General features: G+C 39.0%; 4 protein-coding genes across 13 annotated transcripts; 2 read left to right on the top strand and 2 right to left on the bottom strand.

The window, feature by feature from the left end:
• Window positions 1-248: 248 nt before the first annotated feature.
• LOC108856502 (uncharacterized) lies at window positions 249-3,296 on the bottom strand. The gene is made up of 11 exons (XM_018630311.2): window positions 2,907-3,296; window positions 2,742-2,801; window positions 2,538-2,654; window positions 2,285-2,434; window positions 2,088-2,213; window positions 1,530-2,002; window positions 1,347-1,446; window positions 1,205-1,264; window positions 1,024-1,116; window positions 823-942; window positions 249-740 (listed from the first exon to the last, which is right to left on the bottom strand). The coding sequence occupies exons 1-11, from the start codon at window positions 2,973-2,975 to the stop codon at window positions 414-416; spliced, it is 1,695 nt and encodes a 564-aa protein (XP_018485813.1). The 5' UTR covers window positions 2,976-3,296; the 3' UTR covers window positions 249-413.
• Window positions 3,297-4,553: 1,257 nt separating this feature from the next.
• LOC108862028 (uncharacterized) lies at window positions 4,554-8,400 on the bottom strand. 7 transcript variants are annotated; one of them, XM_056985923.1, is made up of 7 exons: window positions 7,952-8,400; window positions 7,717-7,837; window positions 7,389-7,457; window positions 7,274-7,313; window positions 6,979-7,054; window positions 4,989-6,602; window positions 4,554-4,922 (listed from the first exon to the last, which is right to left on the bottom strand). In XM_056985923.1, exons 6-7 carry the CDS (start codon window positions 6,583-6,585, stop codon window positions 4,693-4,695), a joined length of 1,827 nt encoding a protein of 608 aa, XP_056841903.1. In that variant the 5' UTR covers window positions 6,586-6,602; window positions 6,979-7,054; window positions 7,274-7,313; window positions 7,389-7,457; window positions 7,717-7,837; window positions 7,952-8,400; the 3' UTR covers window positions 4,554-4,692. The 7 variants fall into 7 exon arrangements, with proteins under 7 accessions (XP_056841903.1, XP_018491545.2, XP_056841904.1 ...); XM_018636043.2 differs by having other exon boundaries at window positions 7,160-7,313; XM_056985924.1 differs by having other exon boundaries at window positions 4,989-6,134; window positions 6,225-6,616; window positions 6,979-7,313.
• Window positions 8,401-8,527: 127 nt separating this feature from the next.
• Window positions 8,528-12,317, top strand: LOC108862027 (YTH domain-containing protein ECT3). 4 transcript variants are annotated; one of them, XM_018636037.2, is made up of 9 exons: window positions 8,528-8,670; window positions 8,910-8,982; window positions 9,385-9,422; window positions 9,515-9,677; window positions 9,959-10,035; window positions 10,153-10,590; window positions 10,686-11,270; window positions 11,355-11,567; window positions 11,644-12,317. In XM_018636037.2, exons 2-9 carry the CDS (start codon window positions 8,940-8,942, stop codon window positions 11,965-11,967), a joined length of 1,881 nt encoding a protein of 626 aa, XP_018491539.1. In that variant the 5' UTR covers window positions 8,528-8,670; window positions 8,910-8,939; the 3' UTR covers window positions 11,968-12,317. The 4 variants fall into 4 exon arrangements, with proteins under 4 accessions (XP_018491539.1, XP_056841901.1, XP_018491541.1 ...); XM_056985921.1 differs by lacking the exon at window positions 8,528-8,670 and having other exon boundaries at window positions 8,760-8,982; XM_018636039.2 differs by lacking the exons at window positions 8,528-8,670; window positions 8,910-8,982 and adding an exon at window positions 8,989-9,080.
• Window positions 12,318-12,690: 373 nt separating this feature from the next.
• LOC108860215 (protein STRUBBELIG-RECEPTOR FAMILY 4) lies at window positions 12,691-16,465 on the top strand. Its single transcript, XM_018634118.2, has 15 exons — window positions 12,691-13,005; window positions 13,129-13,261; window positions 13,349-13,420; window positions 13,504-13,569; window positions 13,656-13,727; window positions 13,814-13,885; window positions 13,976-14,047; window positions 14,118-14,186; window positions 14,269-14,334; window positions 14,422-15,022; window positions 15,097-15,368; window positions 15,454-15,574; window positions 15,654-15,790; window positions 15,892-16,048; window positions 16,133-16,465. The coding sequence occupies exons 1-15, from the start codon at window positions 12,909-12,911 to the stop codon at window positions 16,193-16,195; spliced, it is 2,070 nt and encodes a 689-aa protein (XP_018489620.2). The 5' UTR covers window positions 12,691-12,908; the 3' UTR covers window positions 16,196-16,465.

Raw genomic sequence — 16,465 nt, forward strand, 5'->3', positions numbered from 1 at the left:
TTGAATTGAATGTTTTTTTTGAGAATAGCAATAACCTTGCTCTATAATTAAATGTTCCAGAAAAAATGAATGTGTTATAGATAAAGCAATGTATTTTGCTTGCTGATTTCTAAAAAGTTAAAAAATCTTAATATGCGTGCTTTTATGTTAAACTACCTATAAATAAAAACAGAGGAAGTGCTTTTATGTTAAACTACCTATAAATAAAAACAGAGGAAGTAGGACCTTATGTGCAGGAAGTAGAGAGATGAGTTAAGCTTTAATGATTCTTTAAAATTTACAAGTAGCTTTTCTTTTCTCATATATTTTATTTGAAACAAATGTACACTGATAAGCCCCAAAAGCTAAGTTGGGAGCAATAATGATCATCTTGATGAGTTAGGCCTTTTTTACAACCGTAACAGAGCAGGTTATTACACAGAGTTGTTGTTGTTGTCAGGGAGAAACAGATATCTGAAACGAGAATCAAAGGGGAGTATTCCACAGTTACGTGAGGAGAGAAGACTTTGCCTTCTTCTCTGAGAGATGCACTGTTCCACAAAAGCTGCTTGATGTGGTGGAAGGTACTTGGATATCCACACCCCCAAGTTCGAATCCTCCACCACGCTCTTGGCGTAGCAATGGAGCATTTTGGGGACCAAGAGCTTCCCTTTGCTGCTCAGCCCTACCGATGCTTGTATGAACTCCCTCTGAGCTTCTAGTAGCTCTTCCTTCACTCCTTTCGCTGTGTAGATCCTCACCTGCAACAACGTTTACAAAAAGTCACATTCATTCCATACTTCATGCCAAAACAAAAAAAGGAGAATGATAGTTTAAGCTTACCGCAGGAGAAGAGTACATTCCGCAGCTTAAGGCAAAGGAGAGAAGAGGCTCATGTGTATCAATGCTTGCCTTGCGTTGTTCTTCTGATACTTTCAGCTTGTTGATGGCAAGAAGCAGAGCCTGCACATCAGAAAAACAAAGTAAATGTTAACTGATGATTCTGAAAAATACAAAACAAAAGATGAGTTAAAGATTATATACAATTTGTGGCCTGTGTACAGGCGGTTTCATCTTCAGTATCACATACTCCATTGTCGCTGCAGTATATGAGTGTCCTCCAACCGTATAGGCAGCCTGTGGAGCCAAGCATAAAGGACTAAGATAAGACAACAAAGAATGTGAGAAGAACAAAACAAGGCTTCTTTCAAGTCTTTATGTAAACCTTTTGCATCAACGAGAAGAGCTTCATGTCGCTTTTTGGGACACCATAAGCCAAATACGCCTGCAAATAAAAAAAGAAGACAACTCTCATCAGCATTCATTACATTTCATAAAAGGTTTTTGAGAAGAAAAAGGGAACTAACATGCATGATCAACGCGTTATAAACATTAATCCAGAAAGCTAGCTTCTCATCACAGCTCAAATGAATCGGGTTTACTCTAGCAAGTTGCTCCACCAGTGTCCTATTTCAACAGAATCAGACTTTTGAGTCATGTAGTTTAACAAGATTGACGAAAAAAAAGAAGTTACAAGGAAGCTCCATTACCTGAACCTCCTCAATGCACCAGAAGCATATTCCAGCTGCTTCTTCCCAACAGACATCCAAGAAACCTCAGATGCCAGACTGTAGTTTCCAATCTCCGCCCAGCTTAGCTTCCCACGAACCCTGTAAGGATCAAAGACGTTTCCTGCGGCCAAGACATCGTTGTGACTTTGGATATCTATCTGGGGGCTTTGTACCCATGACGAGATCTTTGACCGTTCTGTTGAAGGCCACCAGGATGATGAGCTTGATAGATGCCCCCGTGGTGATACCGATACCGATACCGGTGAGAGCTGGCTCTCGTTTGAGGATGCTTTTGTCTGATCAGCAAGAGACATGTAGATGTTCTTCATGCATCTCACCATTTCTTCAGACAGTAGGTTAGGGTGATCCCACAGGAACTTAGGCAGCTTCTTCGCATTTGTCTTTCTCATTAGCCTCTTCTCAAGAAACTCATCTCTTGACTCCAATGTTTTCTGGTTTAATGTGGTGAAATGTCAGATACATTTTGTTCTTTGCTCTATTAAGGGTTATATAAGAAAGAAGAATATAAGTTTATACCTCAACAGTTGATTCTGCGTGAGATGATTCAGATGAAGAGTCTTGGTTTTGACATGGATTGTCTTCTGCTGATTGATGTAGTTCAGAGTCTGAATGATTCAAATATCTCAAGGAAGAAGAAGAGTTCTGCATAACTAAGACATAGTTAGATTACAATAAAGCAAGAAAATAATGAATCTGTGAAGGAGGATACATACTGGTGGAGAAGCTGAATGTGTCAAATGATACTCAGCCAGTCTTCTCTCGTTACGTTCTTGGCTAAGTTGGAAATTCAGTGACATCATTTCTTGCTCTAGCTTGGTGACTGCTGTCTCTAACGTGGCTATATGGGAAAGAAGTTCTTGAGCCTGCCCAATTTTCAGAATCATCATCTAAACAAAACGGTAATTTTTCAACAAAAAAGCAATCACAATAGGATGTGTTGAGGGGGGGGGGGGGGGGGGAGCATACAGGATGTGGAACACTACAAGAAGAAGAAGATAGCTCCCAAGGTTCCTTCTCCATGATGTTCTCTAGAAAAGTATGCAGCTCTATTTCTTCTTGGAGTTGTAGTTGCAATCTTTTTACCTGGCACATGAAATTTTCTTTCAGAACTGGTAAACACTGCAAATTTATTTAGAATAATGAAGACTCTACTTAAGTTAAGAAGCTCACATCCTCTTCAAGTTGATATCTATATGGAAAAGATTCATCACTTGTGGACTCTTGGCATCTCTGTATACACAATTAAACAAGCAAGCAAGCTCTTATTGTTGTTTAAGAACTGCATAAATTCTCATTCAACAGGTACAATCTAGACTTAATAATGTACGTTCATACCTCTGACTTAGATTTCAAAACTTGAGAGTGATACATCCTAAGGCTCTGTAGTTTGGCAGTCATAACCATTAAAACCAAATGATGGAACTTCTTCAACAAATGTGCTTCAGATTCTTCTCTCAAGTACAAAAGACTTTAATGACATAATCCCTGCACAAAACCAGATTTATATAATAAATGAGATAAGATAACAATTTAGAGGTAAAGACCAATGTGGCTGTCTCTAAGCACACAAGACACTAATCAACTGATGGAGTTTTGATAATGGAATTTTCTCAGCACATATAAGACTATAGTCCAGAGTACAAGATGAAGAGGCAAGAGAAGACACTGTTACACCTGTGAACATATCTAATAAGGACAAATATTAATTATAGATACAGAAAAATAAGAAACAGCAACATGTCTTGTTCAAAAACGACTAGACAGCTAAGTATCACATGGTCAAAAAATTCACATTGAAATGTTTTTTTGACAGGTTAAGCGGTTATTCCTTCCAGATGAACTCAATGAACCAGCTAAACCAAAGGATGCAATCTTTTGAACATGCAATTCTAGATTTGGTTAAGAGTTTTAAAGAAAGTACTGTTGCCTTGTAAAAGAGATTCATTAAACTAACTTTGATGAAAAAGAGTAAGACAGAAAGAAAGAAAGAAGAAGCTAAAGACACTATCCCTAAAGGCATATCAAGTGGGGTCTCTGAACAAAGAAAAAGATTGAAACTTTGAACCATAGAGTGTAACCCCAATTCTGCAACAAAGTATAATTCAAACAAGGAGGAAACAGTGGGAATAAAAGTGAACCTTTTTTTTTCTTCTTCCAGTGGCTGAAAGAAAACTTTCAAGAATCCGAGAGATAGAGAAGAAGAGGTATGTGATTCGAGAACCAAAACCCTTAGCTTCTTTTGAAAGTTCTGCTAGATTCTCCCACACTAATCTTAATCTATCTAATCTTGCAGGGGTACTAGGTGTCAAATAAAAAGCATAGACCCACTTATTTATTTCCCAATCTTTAAAAAGTTTCTCAATTTGAAATTCAAAAATAAAATCTCTATTCTGAGTCAACAGTTAGCTGAGAAAAGGATTATTTTTTCCTTATTATTATCCAATAATGAATCAGAGTAATGAGTTAAAGTAGAAGACAAAGATACAGTTGAACAGAACATAAGAGAATCTGTAACACACTGCTTTTTTCAATCTACACGGGCTCTTGGAATTTGATGTCTTTTTCTTAGTAATTTCAAAAGTAAATTTAACTGAAAAGAAAGAGAAGAATAAAACAATCTTTTGAGGAAACCAAAAATGTATTGAAGCATTCTCACATGCAGAGAAACGCATGTTTAAACAACTAAGGTATTTTGTCCCTTTGTGGTTATATTTTACTGAACTGGAGCCTGATTCTCTTTTCTGCGTTTTTGTTTTTTTATGTTGACAATATGTAGTAATATTTTTTCAAAAAAAAAAAATGTAGTAATATCCACAGAAACTTTTATGTGTTTGAAATTTGAAAAAACAACGAGTAGAGAACACAACTTTCACTGACTATGATGGTGTTTAAAACATTTGTCTTGTGTATGATTTTTTTTTTTTTTTTTTTTTGTCTTAGACCTGTTAGATTCATGTGTATATTTTCCTAAAAGCATCACAATTCAAAAAGCACATATGATATATCCGGTTGATTCATCAGGCATGGATTCAAAATATGAGTTTTACATTAGCATTTGATTCAAAAGATGAGGTTTGATGAACATTCAACCTAAATAACTAAAATATGCACAATATGAGTTTTACATTAGTTTAGCTTTGCAGCTTTGTAGATGAAGATTGTAATGAACAAACGCCAACTCTTCCAAGTGCTGTTTCTCACAAGGGCTCACTCCTTTGGTAAGCAGCAGCTTCTCCGCTACGTTCCTCTTCAGGTTGTACCTCGACGCACCTTCACACGTCTGGCTCAGAACCTTAATGGCGAAGCTCTGCAGTTCCGGGTGCTCGCTCGCCTTCTGAGTCCACCACTCAACTGCAAAGATAGATCCAAGAACATGACAACACAATACAACATAAAAAAATCAAGAAGCTCACATACCTGGAGCGATTCCAGTGATCTGATCAGCTTGACTGGCCTCATTAAAGCAGCCTTTACCGAGCCTGTACATCTTAAGCTGTCCGCCAATTTTAGCTACAACGCGGCATTCTTGCACTAAACAACCCACAGCTGAGACAAAATCAGTTGTAACTTCTGTGTCATTCTGAAAGTCAGTTGAGTAGAAAGCCGCCGGGTTCAAAAAGTAACCGGCAACATGAAGAGGACTGTGAAGGTGGTTGTTCCAGACATCATCAACCACATCCCATAACGGCTTGTAACATAGTTCCTCGTTGTTGAGTTCCTCGGCTATACTCTCCTTAATCCCATCCATAGTGTCATAGACATAACCAACATGCTGACTGCTGGCAGTAAGAAACAAATGTAGACTTCGAATCAGAGGAGATGTGGATTTCACAAGTCTCTCAACACATTCCCAAAAGGACGAATCCTTCACCAGTTTGCACACTGTTATGCCCTCTTCTTTGTTCAACTCCGGGGAAGCAAAAGCAACCATGGCTGCCAAGTTCTTCTTCGCCTTGAGAATCTTCTCTGCAGTGAGATAAGGCCTAACAAACTCAAACTCAAACTCAGAGGAGGAGACTGTTCCATGACTGAAACGTTCCCAAACCAAAGGGTTGTTGTTGATGAACTCTGTGATGCTATTGACCTTGTCAAGTACGTCTCCAAACCAATCCATTTTCCCAATCTCCACCAGCATAAGCTCTAAGCAGTGGGACACACTGACTGACCAGAAAACGTTCAGGTTGTTACTCTTGAAAGACTTGCCTAGCTCACCGACCCAGCCAGAGGTTGAACACGCGATGATTTGAACCACGTTATGCACTCCAACATCCTCGACAAGCCTATCTACCAGCGACGTTAAGGCAGTGACGTCTTTCTTCATATCGGAAACATGGAATGAGTTCAGGTAAACCGGACCTGCTGGACAGTCTGCGACGAAAGTAACCAGATCATGGCCTTTCTGGTCAACCCAAGCATCCAACAAGATGCTGCAACCTGTGTCGGCCCACGAATCTTTGATCTTCTTGACATGATCTTTCACTTCCTTCAATGTTTCTTGAAGCATACGTCCGTTTAAATCATGAGAATCAGGGATCTTAAGCTGCATCTCACCATCACCACCACCTACAAGAGACGTTGCATCAATCATTTCTCTGAAGCGTAGAGAATCCACAGTCGAAAAATCATCGAAACAGTGTTCATAAAAGAACCGACCAATGCACTTTTGGACTTTGTTTGACAACAAGAACTCTTTACTAGGCTCCTCCTCCTCCACATATGGATCCTCTTCTCTTCTTCCACGCTTATGATGATCATTATTACCCATTTGGACTTCCCCAACTCTCTTAGTCTTAGGAGCAGCAGGAGTGAGACCAGGCTCTTCCTTGGTAACCACATCATCACGAAACGCCTCTCTAACGGTAGATGTAACTTGGGTACAGGGAGTCATACGTCGACTTGTACCACCCAAGTGGAGTTTGAGACGGTTGAAGCCACTCATTTCTTTTTCGCAGTATTTGCATTGAACACGCTTTTCGTTTTCGTCCACCCAAACTCCGTGGTCATGAATGTCCATGATGAAAAGTATCGGTCCTTAAAAGATTCACCTAGTTTAGAGCCAGCCATTAGATGAAATGCAAAACAGAATGATCGAAAACCCCCTTGCATGTTCATGGAGAGTGAAGCAAAAAAAAAAACAGAGACTTTAAACTTTACAATGAAATAAAACTCCATGCATAATGCTCTCAAGCAATCATCAGACGAGTAAAACGAAATGGTGGAAGCTATTCATCATCAGTCACACAAAAAAAGAAAAATCGAACCTACACTCCTTACCCCTTAGTGATAAATTAAGATCAAAGCAAACAAAAAAAATAAGATCAAAGCAAACAAAAAAATAAGATCAAAGCAAACAACTCTTTTTTCACCAAATGTTTATCTACGGCTTGGAACGTGGATAAGAGATTACCTGACTGAGTCTAAGGGTCGAGTCTCGGATAAACAGGAGGCAACAAGAACCGGAAGAGAAACGAAAACCCTTGTTTCTGAGACAGAGAGAGGGAAGGCGGATATGCCTCTTATATTTTATCTCCTTAAGTTATGGTAATTAATGAAAAATTCCACTAATGACTTTAAATGAGTTTACTTACACGCGTCAGAAAAAGATCTACATTACATATTTACATACAAAATCTCCTCTCAGTGGCCACCAACATTCCTTGTACCAGATTACACATAAAAAAAAAACTAGACCATATACTCACATATTTGAAGAAACCTGCTACCTCTCAGGATATTTAAAGCCTGCGACGTTTAAACGGGATTGGTTATCACAACAATTCTTCAAATACTTGAACTCAAAAGTGTAATCGTTATTACCTGGAGTTGTTCAGGCAACTGCTTTTGAACTTCTATCTGCATACGCAGAGCTTCGGTTATTGTATTCCCCTGCCCATGGAATAAGAGTCTCACTTTTTAAGTATAATGCTGAGACATATTAGGGACTCATATGGAAGGAGAAGCCCAAACAAGACACACAATGCCATCAGCTTCACTGTTACTTAAAACCCAGTTTCTTTTACTCCTCTGATTTAAACCTCTTTTTCTTCTCTGGCTAGTCTATACTTGTACATATTATCAGAGATATTCAGCTAAATTTGGTACTCTGTACTTTGTAAAATTGGTCAGACGCAAACTAATTTAGTACCTGCAAGTGTCTAGCTTTTTTTTACATGATAGATCGATCGTCAAGCCCTCACTCAGCCTTCATCAGCTTCAGAACACAGCCTTGGGAGTTATCCATTGTTCCATCTCTGACTAAACCGAAACTAAAATCCAAGCAAACATAACATGTTTCTTAATTGTGAACTAAAACTGTGTGATTGGAGTAACAAAACGGCTGTTTGAGTTTTATACCGAAGGATAGAGGAATAGAAACGGACCTGAGGAGACAAGGATGATAAAGTCTTGTAACTCCTGGCATAAGAAAGCTCGACACTTTTCGAGGAGTTTCCCCCTCCTATATAATCCAGCAAATGTGACATCAGAAGCGCAAAGTTTGAAACTTTTCACGAAATCAAATCAGAGAAAACTCATCTTCAAATATGAACAAAAAGAGATGAAATTTATCCAAATGAGAGAAATCAAAATGAAGAGATTGTGGGCTACGGAGGAGGCTAAGACAAGTGTACTCTTTGTCTTTTGCTTTGATTGGTCTCTCACTCACACCTCACTGCTCCGTCTTTCTTAACGCTACGCGCTCTTACATCAAGTGTAACTCACTCACCTGTTGAAAACCGTTAGTTTAAAACTACCACGTAGGAGCCAAGTGGTCGTGCGGCTTGCCTTATCCTTTGGTCTCTTAGATCAATCATACAAACTTGGATCATTACTCATATATCCACGACTGATCTACATATACATACTGTATATAAAAATAATAAATATCTAAAGAACAAGAAAAAAAAATAAAGATTCTCGGAGTCCCCAAGAAAACAACCTCAACTAAAAAAAGAAAGTAAAAAAAAAAAGAAAAAGATCATTCATAGTAGTTTCCATTTTCGACAAAGGAAAGGAGGAAAGAGAAGGGCAATGCCCATTGCTTTCTCTCATCTCTTCGTAGTTAAAGCTTTGCCCTTTAAAGACGACACATTAACATAAGGTGAAGCTTCTTCCACTTTGCTTGTGCATCATCATTATTAGCAACAAAGTTGTTTTTTTTTTCTTCTTTTCACACAAAAACACAAAGCAAACTTGAATTTTTTTTTACTGTAATCTTCTTACCGTACGTATTGTTTTACATATGTGGAAAGATCCCCTTGACCTTCCCTACATAAAAAGATTCTGTTTTTTTTTATAAATTCCCTTTCCTCTGTTTTTTTGTTTGTTTGTTTGAATCAGATCCTTATTCTTGGCCTTACGATCAGATTCATGGCAACGACTCCATCACACGCCACAGATCTTATTACCTCTGGTAACGTCACTGACAACCCCATCTTCTCAATTCTCTGCCTTTCCTTTTCCTACTAATCTGTTGACGTGGGGGCTGAGTCATGTTTTTGATGTGTTAGGGTTCGTTGATCTGGATTTGGCTTCTAGAATTATGAGCTTCTTGTTCAGTTTTTTTGTTGGTATTGGTCTCGTAAAATATACTGTGTTGTTTACTAGAGCATGATTCTAGTGGAGAATTACATCACCTTTTGTTAAAATCTTGGATCTGTGTTCTTTCTATCTTAAGCTGGAAACTTGCTATTTATGTATTGTTAGTTTAGTTTCACTAGGATCTGCTTTTGTTTGCAAGATCTTCATCTTTTGTGTTCATGAATGTTTTCCCACCGACTTATTTAAGTTTTATTTGTTTATGAATTGGACACAGAGGAGCAACCTGCTAATCTGGACATCATGAAGGAGCAGGTAGTTGATCTTGTTTGTCTCTGGTGTTATTATTGTAATGAATATCCACAGAGGATGATATAACTTTGAATCTTTGGTTTTTTCTATCTCAGCCTGTCCCGGGGAACAACGAGCCCTCTCAGGAATCTGCATCAGTTGTAGTTCATCCAGCAAAAGTTGCTCCACTGTCTGGACCTTATGGTTTAACTGGTGATCTTGCTGGACACTTACCTAGCAGCATCCTCTCTCCTCAAGCACAAGGCTTTTACTACAGAGGTTGGTTTCTGATTCATCTTCCTCTCTTCTTCTTTTTTTCCTTGGCTTCTCTGATCAGATCCTAAAACCTCCAAATACACTGTATCTTCTGAGGTCATGGAGTTTGAGTATTTGGTATAGATGTTTCATATTTTAGTGGTTGTTTAAGTATTAGTATCAAAATAAAAAGAAATAGCATAAGCTCTTCTTTTACCCCCATGAATCATTACTCTAGTTCCTGAACTTTTTTTAATGGGATGTATAGAAGCTAATGGTGATTCCTATGTGTGTTGGAGAGGCAGGTTATGAAAACCCCACAGGTGAATGGGACGAGTACTCTTCCTATGTCAATGTTGAAGGATTGGACATCACATCTCCTGTGTGTACTACTTACTATAAAACTTCACTTTTAGGATTCATTCTTTTTGAAACCTTTCCTAACTTGTTCATATTCTCTCTCTCTCTCTCTCTCTCTCTCTCTCTATGATAAAACCAGGTTGGCTTCAATGAGAATGCTTCTCTGGTATACCAAACCGGATACGGATACAACCCTCAAATGCCATATGGACCATACTCGCCTGCTGCAAGTCCCTTACCTTCTGAGGGGCAGTTGTATTCGCCACAGCAGTTTCCGTTTTCAGGTGCATCACCTTATTACCACCACCACCAGCAGGTAGTTCATCAGCCAGAGCTCACCAGCCTTGTCGGCGTTGTTGACCAACAAGGTGATAACATGGGACCAAGACCTTCCTACCATCCTCATCCTATTGGACCGTTTAATGGAAACCAGCCAAACCTTGGTTGGCAGCAAGGTTTTGATGGGGGGATATGGTCGGATTGGTCCAAGTCTTCTGATATGCTCAGATATTCTTCTACTGTTTCACCAGCTTTATCTCCTCAGCCACTATTTGGATCATATGGCCACCACAACATGGTTTGTTCCACTTTTGTTTTTTTTTTAAATCTAACGCATGGATAAGACCAATGGTTGTGTTGAAAGTTGGATCCTTGTCCTTTTGGTTTTGTCAGGGCTCACAACAGAGACAGAGATCGTTTTACGGTTTTGGATCTGGTTCAAACTCTTATAATAATAACAGAGGTTACATGCATAGTGGTGGTCATGGCCAGGGCTCTAACTATGGTGGAAGTAGACTAGTTTCTAACGTTGGCATGGTAAACCAAAGCTGGATTGGTGGTGTTGACAACAACATTCGAGGAGGACGTGGAAGAGTCAGTGATCCATCATCCCTGGGTGGTGGTGGTGGTGGCTATAATGGTAACTTTGACATCCTCAACGAGCAAAACCGAGGACCAAGGGCTTCTAAGCCCAAGACTCTGGTATCAGAGGAGCTTGATGCTTCTTCTGACACTAAGAAACATAACAAAAGCAGTCCAAAGGAGGTTGAGGACTCCAACAACAAGAATCTTGATTTTGTCACGGACTACAATAACGCTAAGCTCTTCATAATCAAGTCTTACAGTGAAGACAACGTTCACAAGAGCATCAAGTACAATGTATGGGCTAGCACCGCCAACGGCAACAAAAAGCTTGATGCTGCTTATCGTGAGGCCAAGGACGAGAAAGAATCTTGTCCAGTGTTTCTTCTCTTCTCTGTAAGACCATTGGATCAAGCAAAAACATCTTTCTGAAGATTTGCTTACTTGGTTGTTGTTGTTGTTGTTGTTGTGTAACTGCAGGTAAACGCTAGCTCTCAGTTCTGTGGTGTAGCGGAGATGATTGGACCTGTGGATTTCGAGAAGAGCGTTGATTACTGGCAGCAAGACAAATGGAGTGGACAGTTCCCTGTGAAGTGGCACATTATCAAAGATGTTCCAAACAGTCAGTTCCGCCACATTATATTGGAAAACAACGACAATAAGCCAGTGACTAACAGTCGTGACACACAAGAAGTAAGTAGACTAGACTCTCTCTTCTTGTCCATAAGATACGATTGCATACTCACAACGGGACAAAAAAAAACTACAGGTGAAACTGGAGCAGGGCATCGAGATGCTGAAGATATTCAAGAGCTACGATGCTGAGACGTCAATCTTGGATGATTTTGAGTTTTATGAAGAGAGGGAGAAAATAATTCAAGAACGGAAGGCGAGAAGACAGCCAAGCTTGTTGCCAACTGGAGTAGTGGAAAGCGAAGATAAACCCTCTTCTGTTTCTGCGTTGCAGACAGACTTGATCAAGAACATGTCTAAAAGTTTTGCTCAGGTTGTCCGGTTGGATGAAGCAGGAGGAAAAACAAGTTCATCTCCAGATGCAGTTACAGCAACTGTAGTGGTCAATCCAACTAGTTAAGTAAGTAAGTAAAAGACAAGAAATTAGCAAAGACTTTTATGTTTTCAATTTCTCATAATGATCTCTTGTTTGGTTCTAAGAAGGGGGTATTCAAATGGAACTTCACGTCTGACAAAGTCTAGTTTCTTGTGTAAAGTAAAGAAGCCTCTTTTGGCTCTCTTTTTTATGTTCCCATTAGCTATAAATTTGATTCATTTCCCTCATTTCAATGTTATGTACCCTTCTCTCTCTTCGGGGTTGATAGAAGAAGAAGATGATTATGTATGAAAGACAACATAATGTTGCTATCTTGTAAAGTTGCTTCATATATCTTTGAAGGCAGTATTTAATAAACATGCAGATTACACCCATTAATCAAAAGCTCTCAGCGTTATTCATCTCCATATGTTTTGTTTCTTCTCCACATAGCCCTTTTTACTAAGGGAGTGTGTATATTAGCATGGAGAACATATATTCAGACAAAACCTTTTGTCTTTTTTTTTGTTGTTGTTGATGGGGTTCACACATGTGCTTGAATAAACGTTGAAACAAAACTTTAGGTGTTAAATGTGTGTGTTGCAGTTAGATCGGACTCCTCAGACACCAGTTGTGGTCTGTCTCCTAATGTTACGGTGCCTGCTTTCATTTTTAGCTTTACATTTCTCTATTCACACGTCCAGATTTATTCGCCTTTTCACTCATTAACGTCATAACAAAAAAAAAACAATTAACAGAAGAAAGAAACTGAATTTGCCAATTTTGGTTAACTGCCACACCTCACCATTTCCAAAAATTTGTTGTGTTCTTTCTTTTCATGACCTATCTAGCTTCCTCTCCTTTGGTTTTCCTGTGTTTCCTTCATCCCCAAGGAAACCCGGAACCAACGCTGGGTTTCTCTTTGGATCATCATCATCATCATCTCTTTTGCTTTCCCCAAGATTCTTGATCTCTAAAATAAAAAAATGGCACCCAATCTTCAGCGGTTGATGATGATACTCTTCATCTCATGTTTTGGAATCTTCATCTCCCTTGTTCTTGCAAAAACAGATAGCCAAGACGGTAAGTGTCTTATTCAATCTTTTTTTTTAATTCAAGAAAGGGTTATTAAATGGTTATGTAACAAAACATCTTCTGTCCTCCTGATCATAAATTCATAAATGGGTTATATGGATTTTGTTGTAGTTTCGGCTCTTAATGACGCTTATAAGAGCATGAACTCTCCATCAAAACTCAATGGCTGGTCTTCAAGTGGAGGTGATCCTTGTGGTGACTCATGGGATGGCGTTACTTGCAAGGGCTCTTCTGTTACTGAAATGTTTGTTATTTCTTCTCTCTCATCAGACCAAAATGGCTTTCTCTAAATCGATTCTTGATTTGCTTATCCTTCTGTTTATTTTTGCAGAAAGGTGTCGGGACGTGGACTCAGTGGATCTTTAGGTTACCAGCTCGCAAACTTGAAATCACTCACTTACCTGTAAGAACTCTCAACATCTTGATCATCAGGTTTAGGTTGGCATTTAAACTACATGTTATGTTTTTGTCATAATTGTATAACAGTGATGTAAGCAAGAACAATCTTAACGGAAACTTACCCTATCAGCTTCCTGAGAATCTTGTTTATCTGTAAGTATCTTTAAATGACATTTATTCAAGTTCTTTTGATGTTCACTACACAATGTGTTATTAGAATGAAATTTTCTTCAATGCAGAGATGCTTCTGAGAATGACTTCAACGGTAATGTGCCATACTCTGTCTCTCTCATGAACGACCTCACTTACCTGTAAGCCGTAGACACTTAAACTGGATTCGTTTCCCAAAGTATCACCACATTTGTTTCATACTTTTCTTTTGTTTTTTATTGCTCAGAAACTTTGGTCGTAACAACCTCAATGGTGAACTTAGCGACATGTTTCAAAAACTTCCAAAACTTGAAACAATGTGAGTCACATATACACACACACACACACATGCTAACTCTTAGAGATTCCATTAACCTCATGGATTCTATGTTTTTTTTCTTTTTTGCAGTGATCTGTCTTCTAATCAACTCACAGGGAAGCTACCACAGAGTTTTGCTAATCTAACAGGACTTAAAACAATGTAAGAATATGACACTTGAAAGTAGTTCTTGTATATTGTTGTTACTCACCATTTACTCTCTCTTTTACAGTCATTTGCAAGACAATCAATTCAAAGGCTCTATAAATTCACTCAGAGACCTCCCTCAAATCGATGACGTGTAAGTAATAAATACTAACACAAGCTTCTAACCTTTTCTTCTTCAATTAAATGTTTCTTATGTGAATCTTGACCAATGGCAGAAACGTTGCAAACAATCAGTTTACTGGTTGGATCCCAAACGAGCTCAAGAACATTGGAAACCTTGAGTATGTTTCATCTCTCCTTTCTCTATATTGAACACAATCAAAAGATTATGTCATTTAAGTTTGTTTTTTCTTTACTTTCTTGGTCAGAACTGGAGGAAACCGTTGGTCAAGCAGTAGACCTCCCTCACCACCTCCGGGGACTCGCCGTGTAGACAGAAACTCAGGAGGTGTTGGAGTAAGCAACAAGGCTCTGACCACAGGACTTATAGTAGCAGTATCTACCATAGGTGGACTCATTTTCACAGCAGGAGTGATTGCGTTGTTCACTAGAAGAAAGAACTCTCATCATTCTTCTCACTTTTTCGACGAAGAGAAAGGAGGAAACAACCGAAGCAAACCGCTCTTCACGCCACAGCCTTCTCAGGTGCTTCAGTACGACTCTGTGGATGACTTCAGAGGCCAGAAGACCGTTGACTCTAATGCTTCGACAGAGACAAAGCCTTCTGTTAGAAGAACATCTTCTGTCAGTTTCAAGAACTCTCCTACTTTCCACCTCATACCTTCTTCTACACCGGTGGTTGCAGCCTCTGGTCGTTTCTCTAGCCTTGAAGACTCTCCTGACACACGCGGCGTCAAAGCGTTTACGCTCGTGGAGCTGCAGAACTCTGCTTCTGGCTTCTCGCCTAATCGCCTAATCGGTGAAGGAACTCTTGGACGTGTTTATAAAGCTAAATATGAAGATGGAAGGGTTTGTATTCCCCTCCTTACATCCTTTTATTCTTTGTTTCTTCATCATCATCTTACATTCGTTTCTTGAAACAGAAATATGCAGTGAAAGAGATTGATTCTTCACTGTTAGGGAAAAGGAATGTGGAAGATTTTTCACACATAGTGTCCAACATCTCCAGCATTCACCACCCTAACATGGCTGAGCTCGTTGGTTATTGTTCAGAGCAAGGAAGGAACATGCTTGTTTATGAGTATTTCACAAGTGGATCACTTAACAGGTTCCTTCACCAGACTGATGATTTCAGCAGACCGTTAACTTGGAACACAAGAATCCGAATTGCTCTTGGAACTGCTCAAGCTATAGAGTAATTAGTCTAAAAGTTTCTTTGACAAGAATAATTTAACTTTCCAGATACTTCACTCTCAAGCAAAACTTTACTTTTTTTTCAGGTACCTTCATGAAGTGTGTTCACCTCCATTAGTTCACAAGAACATCAAGTCATCAAACATTTTACTGGACAGTGATCTAATTCCTCATCTCTCAGACTATGGCTTGGCAAACTTTCACCATGTGAGCTTCTTTCAAAACATTAACACTAAGAGACACATAGATGTTTCCAAACTGATGTCTTCTTTCTTGAAAACTGCAGCGGACAAGTCAGAATCTTGGAGTTGGATACAATGCTCCAGAATGCACAGATCCTTCAGCTTACACATTAAAGAGCGATGTCTACAGCTTTGGTGTGGTGATGCTGGAGCTGCTAACCGGTCGAAGGCCTTATGACAGGTTCAGTTATTAAACATTTGTTTAGAACATAGCCTCTGATGTAATATGTAGCATTATTTTCAAGTGTCTGAAAATGTTGTTGCTTGCCTTTAATCTTTCAGTGAAAGGCCCAAAGCAGAACAGTCTCTGGTTCGTTGGGCAAAGCCGAAGCTTAAAGAGATGGAAACTCTAGAGGAGATGGTTGATCCTGCGTTGTGTGGACTATACGCTCCAGAATCTGTCTCGGCATTTGCGGATATAGTTTCCATCTGCGTAATGGTATAAAGTCATTGACGATTCTATATGTGTTTATATGTGTTTCTCTAGACTTGGATTGTTATTGTTATTGTGTGTGTTTTGCAGTCGGAGCCTGGACTTAGGCCACAAGTGTCAAATGTGGTGGAGGCACTGAAGAGGCTAGTATAGTCTAGTGCCTCAAGTTGTGTATGTTCTGAAGAAAAGAAGAAGAAGAAGAATAACTCTTTTGGAGATTTGTGGTTAAAACCTGAGAAACTTGTGATCAAACTCGAGCTCTCAAAAAGCTTTTGGATTCAGGTTTGTGTAGAGAGAAAAGGTGGAGGAAAAGAGAGAGACAGAGATTGTATTATTCAGTTTTCTTGTTTTTGTTTCATCTAACGTTTAGGTTAAATCTTTTATACATTTGAGGAGAAGTAAAACAAAAGAAAAAACTCGTAA

The sequence above is a fragment of the Raphanus sativus genome, chromosome 5 (assembly GCF_000801105.2).
Source record: "Raphanus sativus cultivar WK10039 chromosome 5, ASM80110v3, whole genome shotgun sequence".
Lineage (NCBI taxonomy): Eukaryota > Viridiplantae > Streptophyta > Magnoliopsida > Brassicales > Brassicaceae > Raphanus > Raphanus sativus.

Excerpts from the sequence above, each read along its gene's own strand:
- LOC108856502 (XM_018630311.2), bottom strand. The coding sequence starts at position 2,975 with ATGGTTATGACTGCCAAACTACAGAGCCTTAGGATGTATCACTCTCAA. Across the intron at positions 1,447-1,529 it reads GGTGCATTGAGGAGGTTCAG|GACACTGGTGGAGCAACTTG; the intron begins GTAATGGAGCTT and ends CTGTTGAAATAG. Across the intron at positions 1,117-1,204 it reads TCTTCTCGTTGATGCAAAAG|GCTGCCTATACGGTTGGAGG; the intron begins GTTTACATAAAG and ends TTGGCTCCACAG.
- LOC108862028 (XM_056985923.1), bottom strand. The coding sequence starts at position 6,585 with ATGGACATTCATGACCACGGAGTTTGGGTGGACGAAAACGAAAAGCGT. Across the intron at positions 4,923-4,988 it reads GATCACTGGAATCGCTCCAG|TTGAGTGGTGGACTCAGAAG; the intron begins GTATGTGAGCTT and ends CTATCTTTGCAG.
- LOC108862027 (XM_018636037.2), top strand. The coding sequence starts at position 8,940 with ATGGCAACGACTCCATCACACGCCACAGATCTTATTACCTCTG. Across the intron at positions 9,423-9,514 it reads TGGACATCATGAAGGAGCAG|CCTGTCCCGGGGAACAACGA; the intron begins GTAGTTGATCTT and ends TTTCTATCTCAG. Across the intron at positions 10,591-10,685 it reads CATATGGCCACCACAACATG|GGCTCACAACAGAGACAGAG; the intron begins GTTTGTTCCACT and ends TGGTTTTGTCAG.
- LOC108860215 (XM_018634118.2), top strand. The coding sequence starts at position 12,909 with ATGGCACCCAATCTTCAGCGGTTGATGATGATACTCTTCATCTCATGT. Across the intron at positions 13,262-13,348 it reads GGCTCTTCTGTTACTGAAAT|AAAGGTGTCGGGACGTGGAC; the intron begins GTTTGTTATTTC and ends TTATTTTTGCAG. Across the intron at positions 15,575-15,653 it reads GCTTGGCAAACTTTCACCAT|CGGACAAGTCAGAATCTTGG; the intron begins GTGAGCTTCTTT and ends TGAAAACTGCAG.